Source organism: Trichomycterus rosablanca, chromosome 10 (assembly GCF_030014385.1).
Source record: "Trichomycterus rosablanca isolate fTriRos1 chromosome 10, fTriRos1.hap1, whole genome shotgun sequence".
NCBI lineage: Eukaryota > Metazoa > Chordata > Actinopteri > Siluriformes > Trichomycteridae > Trichomycterus > Trichomycterus rosablanca.
Window position 1 is genome coordinate 4,013,955 of NC_085997.1, and position 15,282 is coordinate 4,029,236.

Consider the following 15,282-nt stretch of genomic DNA (forward strand, 5'->3'; position numbering starts at 1 on the left):
AGAAGTTTTTTTGGTTTCCGACACAGACTAAAGTCGAGTAAGAAGGTTTCAGATCAACGATTAAAACACTGGATTTGAGGTACATCTTACCAGGGTGAAAATACTTCAATTTAATTGCTATACCAACGTTATACCAGCACCTAAGCAAGCTGGAAGCGTAGAAACATAAAGCCGTCCACTTTTTTTACGACAACAGACCCGTGATCAAGTCGTACATTGGAGTAAGACCTTAGTATAACGATATGACTGTGCATTTCCATCAGTGGTGACTGGGAGATTGCGGAGATCATTTCAATTGTTAAAGGGAGAGCTAGGGGTAATTCTAGAATACGATTGGTAGTGTCCGAATACTTTTGGTCATGTAGTTGGTGGTGTCCCATAGGGCTGCACGATATATCGTTTCAGCATCGTCATCGCGATGTGTGCATGCGCAATAGTCACATCGCAGGACGTGTGGTCACTTAAAGCAAATTAAATCAAATACGTCATGCTACAACTTTTTTGCTGCTTGACACAAAACGCAAATTCGCACCGTTCTCATTTTCCATGACGCATCTACCAGTGTGTTCGAAAACCTAGTGAGCCGCCTCGCTGTCTTACTGCCTACACATGCAGCTGCCTCAGTAGAGAGGATTCTAATAAGTCATTGACTTTTATAAGGCAGGTTATTCGAACGCGCTACTTAGCGATTCCATCGGGTTTTGTGTTCAGCATTTAGCATCTTGCCATTAAAACCAATGGAATGAGGTGGGACAGCGCTAACATGTCAATATAACATCTCGATTCGTGTACAGAAAACTGTTACATTTGCTGACAAGCCCGAAACTTGCTAATAAAAACACTCGTTAAAAATCGATAATTATTTATTTACGTTTGAAAATAACTTTGTCCGCACCGTCAGCCATGTTTATTTTTTTCTGTGAGAGAAGAGATGCCGCAATGAATTCTGGGATTGCCTTCATCACTAAGGACGCTTCCGATTCTCGCTCGTTCTTGAGTCAAAATAACGTTGAAATATTAAGATGCCTCAGTAGTGAGCTTAGTAAGGCATCTCGGATTTGGAACAGGTGTATAGCTGCTCTTTTGTTTGTATAGTTTTTTTTTTAATAATGTTTAGTACTTGAAGAGGTTTTGATTGTGAAATAAAATATTAAATGACCCATTTTGTCAATCCTGTTAATTCCCTCAAGTGATATTGAAGCTTTCTTAGTTTAGTCATAATCTTTTGTATCCCTTGTAGGCACCACCCTTTTTCACAGATGAGCCCCTTATTTAGAGTAAGATACATGCATTATTAATATTATTACTATTCATTTTTTTAATATCGCAATATATATCGCAGGAAAAAAAAAATCGCAATGTCAGTTTTTTTCCAATATCGTGCAGCCCTAGTGTCCCAGTACTTTTGGTCATGTAGTTGGTGGTGTCCGAATGATACCCTCACCTCCAACACAGCCTGGCGAGCACTGAGGAACGTTATAAAGTACCGGCACACTAAATCCAATCTGGCGCCCCTGTGCACCTCTATACCCGACTTCACCCGGCCCCCCGGTGCTGCCTGCTACTTTTCACTCTTAACTAAAGTGAAAATGTTTACACACCATTAAAACGAGCTACGGCGTGAGGAGGGCTGCTAAATAAATCAGTTCCTTCATGCGTATCCTTCAGTAAGGCATTTTTAAGGTAAGAAAATGACGCGACCCTTCGGTCCAGTCCGGCGTTTAGTTCTAAAATTTCGGACAGGTCGGAGAACTCGACAGGTTTAACTTCCTAGACTAAACACGACATGGTCCGTCACTCACCGTTCCTGCAGGATCAGCTTGTTCTCCTTCTTCCACTGATCTTTAAAGTCGGTGGAGAACTCGTGCCACACCGAGAAGAATGTGTTGGGTGAAACTTCCTTCTCACCGCACTTAGGCTTTACGAAGAAGAAAACCGTCAGCTCCAGGAACCTGCAGGAACATCGATTTATTTATGTTTTAGGTCATGTTTGACACACTGTGCTACATTCACGACAGGACAGGTAGTCACAGGTGGTGAACAGTCATGTCATGGACAATTGATCTCACTTGCACGTCTTTGGACTGTCGGAGGAAACCCACACAGACACGGGGAGGACATGCAAACTCCACACAGCAAGGACCTGGACTGGTCCATCTGGGGATCGAACCCAGGACCTTCTTGCTGTGATGCAACAGTAGCTTAACAGCGTAGAGCTTTGGGGTGGAAGGTGGAAGACTGTCGATTTAAATCCAGACTCTGCTATGCAGTCACTGTTGGGCCCTTGAGCAAGGCCCTTAACCCTGCCCGCTCCAGGGGCGCCGAACAATGGCTGGGATATGTATATATGACGAATGAAGGCTTTCATTCATTCAAAAGTTTCTCAGCACTCTCCTGTTCTTTTTTTTTTTGGTCATATCCAATCCTCAATCTGACCATGGAGAGTCGGATCAGCACACGCCCCCTCTGACCAATCTGTGCCTGCTTCTCGTCACCTGCCAGTGTTGGGCTCACACACAGACCTTGCGGTAGCAAGACCCCGTCTGACCTTCCCTCCCTCAGACACGGCCAACTGTGTTGGTGTGGACGCCCGGCCAGGTTGGTAGCTCCGGTTGGCTTCCAATGTGCAAATTTCGAAGGAGGGTAATTTCTGACCATGTAACTCAACAAACATTTATCAGTTTCTTACTGACTGTTGCCAAATTATCACCCCTTTCCTTGCGGTTCCAGCCAACATAGCGGCTCCTAGCGCTATTCTAGCCACGCTATAAATAAATCTAATAATCAGACATTTACGAGGCTTTTCTTTTAGCAGTCACCGCCACCCAAAAATACTCCCGGCTCCTTACTTGTACTGTTAACAGTGCAAACCGCCGAGTATCATATTCGAAATCTGAACCAGGCTTTGGTGCAACGGGCGTCTTTTTTTTTTTTTTTTACTTGGTAACTCAATTACTGCGACTCTAATGTTTTGACAGCATGTCAGATTTCATCGAGTGTGTGTTGCCCTGGGCATTACGGCACAACTTTGTACTTGTTCTTCACCACATCAAGCACTTGTTATGTCTCCATGGGTCTTACATGTAAAGCCTGTTAATGTAGGACACGATGGAAGTATTAATGAGCAAAGATCGACCAATCAGGATAAACACACCGATGGTTGATGACATGACCTAATGTTGGTCACCATGCCGGACCCACCTGACGTTTTACTGAGTTTATTCTAGTGAGCCATAAACTATATGTGCAGCCGTACGTTGACTCTGTGTTTCTTCTGCTTTGACTCTGTCTGTAGACATGTTTATACGGTCTCACTGTTCCGACCTCGGCTCCGCACCACAGAGCCAAATTTACAACCCAAACAACCGCATTGCGTGGTCGGCTTTTTCTTTAAATATAGCAGTTTAAGAACTATTAATGTGCCTTGCATTTTAACGACAGTGAGGTCATTCGGTTTGCTGGAATTTAGATCGTCAGAGGACGTCGTCATCACTGAACCCATGTGTGCTTTAAATAAACAGCTACAACTATTTAACTCTGACTGTACAGAAATAGTAATGGTTGTTGGATGGATAGTAGTAATGAATAGGATATCGGTAATTGGTTGGATGAATGGTGATGGTGGTAATGGGTGGGTTATCAGCAATTGGTTAAATGTATGATAATAGTAGTAATGTGTGAGTAATCAGTAACGGGTTGAATGGATAGTAATGGTAGTAATGGGTGGGTTATTGGTAAAGGGTTGGATGGATGGTAGTAATGGGTGGGTTATCAGTAAAAGGTTGGATGGATGGTGATGGTAGTAATGAATAGAATTTCTGTAATGGGTAAATAAATTGTGATAATAGTATTGAGTGAGATATTCGCAACGGGTTGGATGTTTGGTGATGGTAGTACTGGGCGGGTTATCAGTAATTGGTTAAATGGATGGTGATAGTAGTAATAAGTGGGTTATCAGTAATGGGTTGGATGGATGGTGATGGTAGTACTGGGTGGGTTATCAGTAACAGGTTGGATGGATGGTGATGGTAGTACTGGGTGGGTTATCAGTAACAGGTTGGATGGATGGTGATGGTAGTACTGGGTGGGTTATCAGTAACAGGTTGGATGGATGGTGATGGTAGTAATGGGTGGGTTATCAGTAAATGGTTAAATGAATGATGATAGTAGTAATAGGTGAGATATGAGTAATGGGTTGGATGGATGGTGATGGTAGTAATGGGTGGGTTATCAGTAAAAGGTTGGATGGATGGTGATGGTAGTAATGAATAGAATTTCTGTAATGGGTAAATAAATTGTGATAATAGTATTGAGTGAGATATTCGCAACGGGTTGGATGTTTGGTGATGGTAGTACTGGGCGGGTTATCAGTAATTGGTTAAATGGATGGTGATAGTAGTAATAAGTGGGTTATCAGTAACAGGTTGGATGGATGGATGGTAGTAATGGGTGGGTTATAAGTAATGCGTTGATAAATGGTGATTTATACTAATAAGTTATCAGTAATGGGTTGGATGGATGGTGATGGTAGTAAGGGGTAGGATATTAGTTATGGGTTAGATGGATAGTGATGGTAGTAATGGGTGGGTTATCAGTAAATGGTTAAATGAATGATGATAGTAGTAATAGGTGAGATATGAGTAATGGGTTGGATGGATGGTGATGGTAGTACTGGGTGGGTTATCAGTAACAGGTTGGATGGATGGTGATGGTAGTACTGGGTGGGTTATCAGTAACAGGTTGGATGGATGGTGATGGTAGTAATGGGTGGGTTATCAGTAACAGGTTGGATGGATGGTGATGGTAGTAATGGGTGGGTTATCAGTAACAGGTTGGATGGATGGTGATGGTAGTAATGGGTGGGTTATCAGTAACAGGTTGGATGGATGGTGATGGTAGTAATGGGTGGGTTATCAGTAACAGGTTGGATGGATGGTGATGGTAGTAATGGGTGGGTTATCAGTAACAGGTTGGATGGATGGTGATGGTAGTAATGGGTGGGTTATCAGTAACAGGTTGGATGGATGGTGATGGTAGTAATGGGTGGGTTATCAGTAACAGGTTGGATGGATGGTGATGGTAGTACTGGGTGGGTTATCAGTAACAGGTTGGATGGATGGTGATGGTAGTACTGGGTGGGTTATCAGTAACAGGTTGGATGGATGGTGATGGTAGTAATGGGTGGGTTATCAGTAAAGACTCCTTACGTTTTGTGTGTTTGCTTTAGCTGGGTTTCCTGAGCCTCCAGTTCATCTTTTGCTGCAAAACAGAAAGATAAAAAAGATTATCTGTTATTTAAAAGCAGTAGAACAATCTAGGTCGGGTTTTATCATAAATATATTACATATATTCAGAAAAACACCCCCAACTCTTGATTTTGCTTTAGACTTCAGTGTGTGCAGAAGATTTTTTTCTTGCCAAACCATTAACACCTCTGAGAGACACTTAAATCATTCAGAAAAGGGGAGGGGATCCTCTCTACTGAGGCAGCTGCCCAGGTAGGCAGTACGCAGCAAGGCAGCTCAGACCCAAAGTGTATAAATGAAGGCAAATCGGGCTGGTCCATTTCTGTGAGTTAATATCATGCAGAGGGCAGATTGCTTGAACCACACCCTAAAATAAAATATACTCATTCGCAGTGGAGTATAATGACTAATAATAACTCTGGATTTGAACTACTGGAAGGATCCCGTATGAAAACCAGACCTCGTTTCTGCACACACGGACACGAAAAGCTTTTTTGATTTTGGAAATCCCTTCGCACACATAAGAACGCATGAAAAACTGGAAATAATAAAAAAAAAAAAGTCAGAAATACAAGGCGAGCGCAGACAAAACAGAGACCCTGGTCTGCGTCTGCTTTCACTTCTCCGCCGTGACCCGTCTAGCGCTCGGGTAATAACGATCGGCGACAGGGCGAGTCCCGGGCCTGTCTGAGGTTTTTTTAAGCCTGTCGCACAAAACGTCCCTCAAGAAACTTGAGCAACAGACACACATGAAAGATCTGACGTGCCGTCTGATTATTAAAATAGCAAGAGTGCATTTCTGCAGAGCGTCACTCTCACTTCTGATCTCCTTCTTTCCCTCGGCACGGACGTCTTCCATCCGTCAAGGCAGAAGAAAAAAAACACACAAATACGGATTAAAAAACAAAAAGCGGAGTAAGCGGGCCAAGATGTTTGGATGCGTATGAGAGGTTTCACGTCGCCCCGCACCAAAAAAGTCTGGAGCTATGGAGAGGGGGTGAAGATCGCCCAATACGGAGTGAAAATCCAGCGCTGGCTCTTTGAAGTGCTCAAAAAAGACAAGGAAGGAAAACAGAACAACAAAAGGGTGAATTGTTTTGTCGCCAGTGTGTTGAGGCAGGGGAGGACCATGCAAATCAGGATGATGGAGCTTCTCCGATACATAATGTGTGTGTGTGTGTGTGTGTGTGTGTGTGTGAAACAGTTCCTCAGAAGTGTAGGGGCCAAAGAGGGTCACCGACCTATGTGCTCTTTGACAAATTGAGGCCGGTAGTGGTTATGAGTTCAGAGCGCGAACTCTGAACCCCCAGCCACTCTAACACTGTGTGTGTGTGTGTGTGTGTGTGTGTGTGATGACTAAAGGTGTCTGTAAGACAGGCAGGACAGACCGGCGGATATTTCCGTGATTTGTTAGGAGTTTCGGCTTTAGGGGTCACATGACTCAGAGGTCTTCATCGTGATAAATGCAATCCAACCTCCATGTGATTAATCTGACGTGTCTAGTGGACCTTTTTAATGTTAACTTTACAGAAGTTCAGATGGCTGTACAGTTCACACTACACATTTTGATCTCTTGTAATCGGGAGTCTTTTAAGTCGTTGGGTTTTTCACACTACACGATTGATCAGCGATAGGGGGTCACGCACTACACCATCTATCACTGCGAGGAATCTCAGACGAGTCTGTCTGGTCTCCTTAACTACGTTCCGAGAAGTGACGAGGGGTTTAGTGATACCACGCCCCCAAAATGCACGTCAGCAAGAATCGAGCGATCAAAGTTGTTTGAGCGCTGATGTGCTGCATAAAAGCAAAGAAAGAAATCTGGGTGAAGGAGGGGATTTGACTACGACACCAGCGGGGATCGTCTGTTCTGTTCTGCAGTGAGAGTTGGACGTAAATGCATATTTTTTGCAATGTAACGTTGGCATTTTGGTTTGGCGAGGACGATAAGGTCACAAATACTGTAAAGCTTGTGTGTGTGCTGGTGTACTCTGATAGAATCTATATGATGCCCCGGTCACACACATTTACACTCCATCTCCAAGATTCCCATCACTCTGTATCTTGTGTTCTCATTGGCTGGAGCTCGACGCCACACTCGCTGCCAGTCACAACCTGATCGCAACACTTCACACTACAGGATTTTAAGTCGCTGACAGGTCCAGATATTTAGAGTGCTAGATATTTTTCCTGAGTCAGTGAGCATGGAGTCATTGAGCAAAAACCCAATGACTTAATGAGCTTAATGGTGTAAATAAACAAACGTGAGGCGGTGCCATTCACCGAAACAATGAGCTCCGTTATTCATCCATTCACCAAAAGAATGTATGATACCGGGGTAAAAAATAACTAAACAAAGCAGCTTAAACCCCATCCTGCACGTGAGTTTAATTTGAATTAAAAATAATAATAATTAAACATTAAAACCACCTCCTTGTTTCTACACTCACTGTCCATTTTATCAGCTCCACTTACCATATAGAAGCACTTTGTAGTTCTACAATGACTGACTGTAGTCCATCTGTTTCTCTGCATGCTTTGTTCGCCCCCTTTTATGCTGCTTTTCAATGGTCAGGACCCCCACAGGACCACCACAGAGCAGGTATTATTTGGGTGGTGGATCATTCTCAGCACTGCACTGACATGGTGGTGGTGTGTTAGTGTGTGTTGTGCTGGTATGAGTGGATCAGACACAGCAGCTCTGCTGGAGTTTTTAAACACCTCACTGTCACTGCTGGACTGAGAATAGTCCACCAACCAAAAATATCCAGCCAACAGCGCCCTGTGACCACTGATGAAGGTCTAGAAGATGACCAACTGAAGATGACACCCCCCCCCAGGATTTTAAATCGTGGACAGGTCCAGATATTTAGAGTGCTAGATATTTTTCCTGAGTCATTGAGCAAAAACCCAACCACAGGAGTCCCAAATGAACGCTGATTTGCTGCCGAGCTGGCACATCTGGCTGCGACCAGTCGGCGAGCGGCAATCAGGGCAAAAATCATGTAGTGAGAACTAGACATTAGTGGCATTTTCTCTTTCTCCACCACTGAAGACAGCGCTGTGCTTAAATGTCCCCCTAAATAACCATTAAATGTCCCCTATCACAGTGTGCACTCACCAGCTGCTTTTTTTTTTTTAAACCTGCCTGAGTTTGTACGCAAAGACAGGAGAACAGGCAAACTCCACAACAGAAAGGACCTGACAAGCTCCACCTGGGGATCAAACCCAGGACCTTCCAGCTGTGAGGCGACAGTGCTACCCAATGGATAATCGCATTTTGTGGACCAGTGCTCCCCTCTTTTAGTCGCTTAAATCGAGGTTCCTCTGTATTTTATTTAAGGAGCTTTTAGTTTCCCTTGCATAGAGAAAATGTAACATTCTGTAGCAACAATGTGAGGAGAAATGATCAATAAAATCAATCGACCAATCAAATCTCTGCTAAAATCAACAAGCTATATGTGTAAATCCTTTTTTTAATACGTTTGGCGTCTCCAGTATTGAATCTACTTCTGCTCATGATGAGACGCAGGTCGGCAGATCCATCACCTCATCCGTCCCACAGCGTGCGAGTTGGGGTGTGTGTGTGTGTGTGTGTGTGTGTGTGTGTGTATCGAGGCGAGGTCGGCTGACCCTCAGCGTGGCTCTCGGAGGCCGTTTTCGTGTGTGTGTGAGGGTCACGCGGGAACGAATTAATCTGACGTGAGGTTAGCAAAATCTCATGCTCGCTGGAGGTTTGGGGTCGTGACACGTTGGCGCACTGCGGCTAAGTGGAACACCATCCGCCGGCGGCTAATCACAGCCAGACCACCCGATTTCACCCGGCACGACGGAGCAGGATGCCTCCTTCACTTTGATTTATACGCCGATAATGCTCACTCGCTGGGAATGCCTTAAACGGCTTCTAGAGGAGAGAAGCAGAGAAGGAGAGGGAGAGAGCGACGGGCCGGGTCGATCCCTCCCGACCAACGAGATTAGGAATTTGAGGAATGTCAATTGGAAGTCAATTCCTGGGAACACGCTCTGTGACGGGGCTTTATTATGAGACCCCGGGCTGAGGAAACACTATTCTTCTTCTCTTGGTGCTGAATTCAAAAGCTTAATGGTGTAAATAAACAAACGTGAGGCGGTGCCATTCACAGAAACAATGAGCTCTGTTATTCATCCATTCACCAAAAGAATGTATGATACCGGGGTAAAAAATAACTAACAAAGCAGCTCAGATCACAAACCTGCACGTGAGTTTAATTTGAATTAAAAAATAATAATAATTAAATGTTAAAACAACCTCCTTGTTTCTACACTCACTGTCCATTTTATCAGCTCCACTTACCATATAGAAGCACTTTGTAGTTCTACAATGACTGACTGTAGTCCATCTGTTTCTCTGCATGCTTTGTTAGCCCCCTTTCATCCTGTTCTTCAATGGTCAGGACCCCCACAGGACCACCACAGAGCAGGTATTATTTAGGTGGTGGATCATTCTCAGCACTGCGCTGACACTGACATGGTGGTGGTGTGTTAGAGTGTGTTCTGCTGGTATGATGGAGTTTTTAAACACCTCACTGTCACTGCTGGACTGAGAATAGTCCACCAACCAAAAATATCCAGCCAACAGCGCCCCGTGGGCAGCGTCCTGTGACCACTGATGAAGGTCTAGAAGGTGATCGACTCAAACAGCAGCAATAGATGAGCGATCGTCTCTGACTTTACATCTACAAGGTGGACCGACTAGGTAGGAGTGTCTAATAGAGTGGACAGAGAGTGGACGCGGTGTTTAAAAACTCCAGCAGCGCTGCTGTGTCTGATCCACTCATAGCAGCACAACACACACTAACACACCAGCACCATGTCAGTGTCACTGCAGTGCTGAGAATGATCCACCACCTAAATAATACCTGCTCTGTAGTGGTCCTGACCATTAAAGAACAGAGTGAAAGCAGGCTAAAAGAGTATGTAGAGAAACAGATGGACTACAGTGAACAATCTGGGTGTTGCTCTTTAGATAAGCGTGATTGACTCACCTTGACCTACAAATTCTTCCATTTTATCCTTGAAGGGCTGCAGGTGCTCCTCGGAAGAGACTTGACACACCTTTTCCATCTCAGCAGTGCATGCTGGGTAAATGAAAATACAAATAAAAGAAAGAGAGAGAGAAGAACAGAGAGGTCAGATCATACAAGGAACATAAAAGCTTTGATCATAAAACATGGAACAGTTGTCTCTATGGCAAGGTCATGATAAATATCTTAGGAAGTTCTTTGCTTATATCAACAGCTGTCAAAGAGACAACAAGAGTATATCCTTGAAGGGCTGCTGGTATATATTTATACACACACACACACACACACATATATATATATATATATATATATATATAGCATTCAAGGTGGGTACATTGCTGCTCCAACCGGCGTGCAGTCCTAGCGGACCCCTTCTTTTCGCCCATGCACTCTGCACAGACTCCTCTATCTGCTAATCAGGAACCTTGCACAGCTTGAAGACCCCACCCGCATAGTCCGGTCATCCCGCTCTAGCAGACACAGTGGGCAATTAGTGTCTGCTGCAGGGACTGCCAATTATGGCCGCTAGATGGCGCCCAGCCGAGAAGTTCGGAATCTCGGCGCCTCTGTATGTATATCTTTAACCCACTACTGTCCCCGTTGGGCGTCTACACAAACGTGATTGGCCCATGCCCGGATGAAATAAGACGGGGTGGTGTCAGAAAGAGCAGCCGGAATAAAAACTGTGCCAGATCAGGTATGCCGACCAATATAATCTGCTGTAGTGACCCCATGAATATGGAAGCTTCTGGGGGGGGAAAAAAGGGGGGGGGGGGGGTAACCAGTGCATGTTATTAAAATAAAGTATTAATAACAATTATTTAGTTAAAGAAAGGTGGTTCAGAGGTATAAATCATTTAAATCTCCAAACAAGGGTATGCACTGTTCATTTATATATGCATGCGCTCCAGTAGAAAAATAAATGATATATTTGATGTGATTATATAAGCATGTTAATCCTAATGAAGATCTGTCTGATTTCTAATTTAATAATTGTACATGTATTCGGATGGTCAGTCAAACAGCACGTTGTAGGAATCACACACAATTAGCTGACAAATCCTTTCCGGGAGCTCGGGGATGAAAAGATGGCAGAGGTGAAAGAAAATCGGGACCTTGGCTTTTCCTGCAGGACCGTCTTTGATCAGCAAGCAAAACATGGCACAATTACACCAATTATGATCAGAGGAGCGAGAGTGAACCTCGCTGGATTCCTTCGGCCATAACCACTTCCTGCCGAACCTCCCATCGCGTTCAGAGCAGGATCATTCATCACGACGTCTAACATGCATGAGGACACCTGAGCACTCTTCCTGGGTGGTTATTTGTGAGGTTAGACACTTGCAATCGACGTTCCGGTTTATTTTCACGTGTCAACTGTTATATACCGTACCAAACCTATAAAACTACGTCTTTATGGACCTTGCTTCATAGTCATATCATGCTGGAAGAGAAAAAGACCTTGGCCGCAAAGTTGGATGGACACTATTTATTTATTTCTATTTATTTATGCATTTGCTGTGGATCCCTGATTGCCTTCGAGGAGGGTATATTGCCCTCCGACACGTGCACAGTCCTAGCGGGCCCCTTCTTCACGTGCTAACCCCACCCATTTAGTCCACGGTGGCCAATTTGTGTCTGCTGCAGGCACTGCCAATTGTGCCGCTAGATGGCGCCCAGCCGACCGGTAGCCGAGATTCGAACCGGGGAGTTATCATTCATTTAAAATGTGGCCACATACTTTTGATCATACAGGGTCTGTCTGAGAACCTAGTGATCTCTCTGCATGGATGCATTTAACATCATCCTGAGACACACGCTCCTAAGAAAGGGGCGTGTCTAAATTCTTAGATTCCTTAAAATGCTGCTTACTGAGGCGCCTTAATTCTAAACTATAATCTGACTGAATGATGACGGAGCCTACAATGCTTCCCTAGCAGTGAAGGTAATCCCAGCATTCGGTGCGGCACATTTATCTGGTGCAGCCCCTTGACATAGCCAATTGTGTGTATCCAGCTGCCCGACCGGCTGATAGCACTGCATCGGATTTGAACCCCGGATGGCAGTGGTAGTTGGCTAGCATCAGTAGGGACAGTGGTAGCCTATTGGTTAGGGCTTTAGGCTAACAACTGAAAGGTTGAGAGTTTGATTCCCAGCTCTGCCATGCAGCCACTGTTGGGCCCTTGAGCAAGGCCCTTAACCATCTGTGCTTTATATATTCTTTACACCTTTAATCAAAGACATCTGTACAGAAACGGTCGCCCGGCGTGATTTTTAATGCGTACGCCCCCCTCGGACACATACGTGAGCAGAATAATCGACACGACGGGGGCACCCGGTCGCCCGTAGCCACAACGAGGGCCACATCAGATCAGATCTGGTCTATAAAATAAAAGCGAGCGGTAGCGAATTTAAAAGCGCTGTGTAAAGATCGAACCTTCGCGTGTTCATTGATGTCGGTCCAGCTCATCTGGATGGTTCTTGTTAAAGCGCTGCACTAGACGAGTCACATGTTCAGACTCTTCAGATCCAGAGTCGAAATCAGGACCAGATTAAGTGCCATAAATGAAAAAAAAACATTTTTTTGTGTGTGGTGCTTTAAATGAACATGATTCAAGCCGGTAAAGGTGCTCCGATGCTTCAGCCGCCGCTGGGTATTTGTTTAACTCTTTCCTGCCCCTTCGGTGGCGTAAATGATCGTCCGACCCGCGAGTGGAACCCAAATTTGCACCTCCAATTACTTGAGTGTCTCCCGAAATAACCCGGCCTCTGATTGGCCGTGACCGGGAGCCGTTTGACCGGCGAGACCTCTGCATTGTGGCCTGTCTGAGGCTGACCTGACTGATTGATAGAGGGGGCAATGAGAAGAGAGGAGGAATTTAAGAGGAGGGGGTAAAATGGCAAAGGGAGAAGAGGAAGAGGAGAGAGGCTGTTAACCATTTCCAATGTGTTAACAACTTCCAGCCCCATAAACGGCTGACCTTGGGAAATAACCTCATGCTTCAACCCCATGTTCAAAGACCCACCCACCCACGGACATGGAGGTATGTTTACGTATGGAAATTTGGATAGCAGTCCGAGGTGTGTGTGTGTGTGTGTGTATGTGTGTTTGTGTGTGTATACACATCTATGTATCTATCTAGCTATATATCTCTATATACGTACACAGAGAAATGAATATAAGAATATTAATATATACTTACTGTATATATATACTTTATATACTGTATATATATATATATATATATATATATATATATATATATACAGTATATATATATATATATATATATATATATATATATATTGTTCTATGTATTATTTAAAGATATATATTATTATTTACAATATCGACACTGTGACTAAACCTAGTCTCTAATGCCATACTGTAACAAGCCTCCTGACGTTGGGTTTATGAGGGGCAGCCGTATCCCATAGATTTGGTCTTTCTCTACTGGATCACGTTTGACTACATAACACCTTGACTACAATCATGAATGAAATTTTTAACCTGCACTACAGAGAGCAGAAGAACATGGAGAGCTTTATACTCAGGAGGATCTGTTGGACCTGCACTACAGAGAGCAGAAGAACATGGAGAGCTTTATACTCAGGAGGATCTGTTGGACCTGCGCTGGAGAGAGCAGAAGAACATGGAGAGCTTTATACTCAGGAGGATCTGTTGGACCTGTACTACAGAGAGAGCAGAAGAACATGGAGAGCTTTATACTCAGGAGGATCTGCTGGACCTGCACTAGAGAGAGCAGAAGAACATGGAGAGCTTTATACTCAGGAGGATCTGTTGGACCTGCACTAGAGAGAGCAGAAGAACATGGAGAGCTTTATACTCAGGAGGATCTGTTGGACCTGCACTAGAGAGAGCAGAAGAACATGGAGAGCTTTATACTCAGGAGGATCTGTTGGACCTGCACTAGAGAGAGCAGAAGAACATGGAGAGCTTTATACTCAGGAGGATCTGTTGGACCTGCACTAGAGAGAGCAGAAGAACATGGAGAGCTTTATACTCAGGAGGATCTGTTGGACCTGCACTAGAGAGAGCAGAAGAACATGGAGAGCTTTATACTCAGGAGGATCTGCTGGACCTGCACTAGAGAGAGCAGAAGAACATGGAAAGCTTTATACTCAGGAGGATCTGCTGGACCTGCTCTAGAGAGAGCAGAAGAACATGGAGAGCTTTATACTCAGGAGGATCTGCTGGACCTGCGCTGGAGAGAGCAGAAGAACATGGAAAGCTTTATACTCAGGAGGATCTGCTGGACCTGCACTAGAGAGAGCAGAAGAACATGGAGAGCTTTATACTCAGGAGGATCTGTTGGACCTGCACTAGAGAGAGCAGAAGAACATGGAGAGCTTTATACTCAGGAGGATCTGTTGGACCTGCACTAGAGAGAGCAGAAGAACATGGAGAGCTTTATACTCAGGAGGATCTGTTGGACCTGCACTAGAGAGAGCAGAAGAACATGGAGAGCTTTATACTCAGGAGGATCTGTTGGACCTGCACTAGAGAGAGCAGAAGAACATGGAGAGCTTTATACTCAGGAGGATCTGTTGGACCTGCACTAGAGAGAGCAGAAGAACATGGAGAGCTTTATACTCAGGAGGATCTGTTGGACCTGCACTAGAGAGAGCAGAAGAACATGGAGAGCTTTATACTCAGGAGGATCTGCTGGACCTGCACTAGAGAGAGCAGAAGAACATGGAGAGCTTTATACTCAGGAGGATCTGCTGGACCTGCGCTGGAGAGAGCAGAAGAACATGGAAAGCTTTATACTCAGGAGGATCTGCTGGACCTGCACTAGAGAGAGCAGAAGAACATGGAGAGCTTTATACTCAGGAGGATCTGCTGGACCTGCGCTGGAGAGAGCAGAAGAACATGGAAAGCTTTATACTCAGGAGGATCTGCTGGACCTGCACTAGAGAGAGCAGAAGAACATGGAGAGCTTTATACTCAG

General features: G+C 44.6%; 1 protein-coding gene across 3 annotated transcripts in view; it reads right to left on the reverse strand.

Annotated features, from left to right (window-relative positions):
- Nucleotides 1-15,282, reverse strand: part of fmn2b (formin 2b) — a 91,017-nt gene that overhangs the window by 15,833 nt on the left and 59,902 nt on the right. For all 3 annotated transcript variants that reach the window (XR_010013794.1, XR_010013793.1, XM_063002779.1), the window contains exons 14-16: nucleotides 10,271-10,363; nucleotides 5,208-5,259; nucleotides 1,803-1,952 (exon numbers count right to left, since the gene is read on the reverse strand). Coding sequence is in view for 1 of the 3 variants with exons in the window: in XM_063002779.1 (XP_062858849.1) it covers nucleotides 1,803-1,952; nucleotides 5,208-5,259; nucleotides 10,271-10,363 (295 nt within the window). In the remaining 2 variants the exon portion in view is untranslated. The remainder of the gene's footprint in view (nucleotides 1-1,802; nucleotides 1,953-5,207; nucleotides 5,260-10,270; nucleotides 10,364-15,282) is intronic.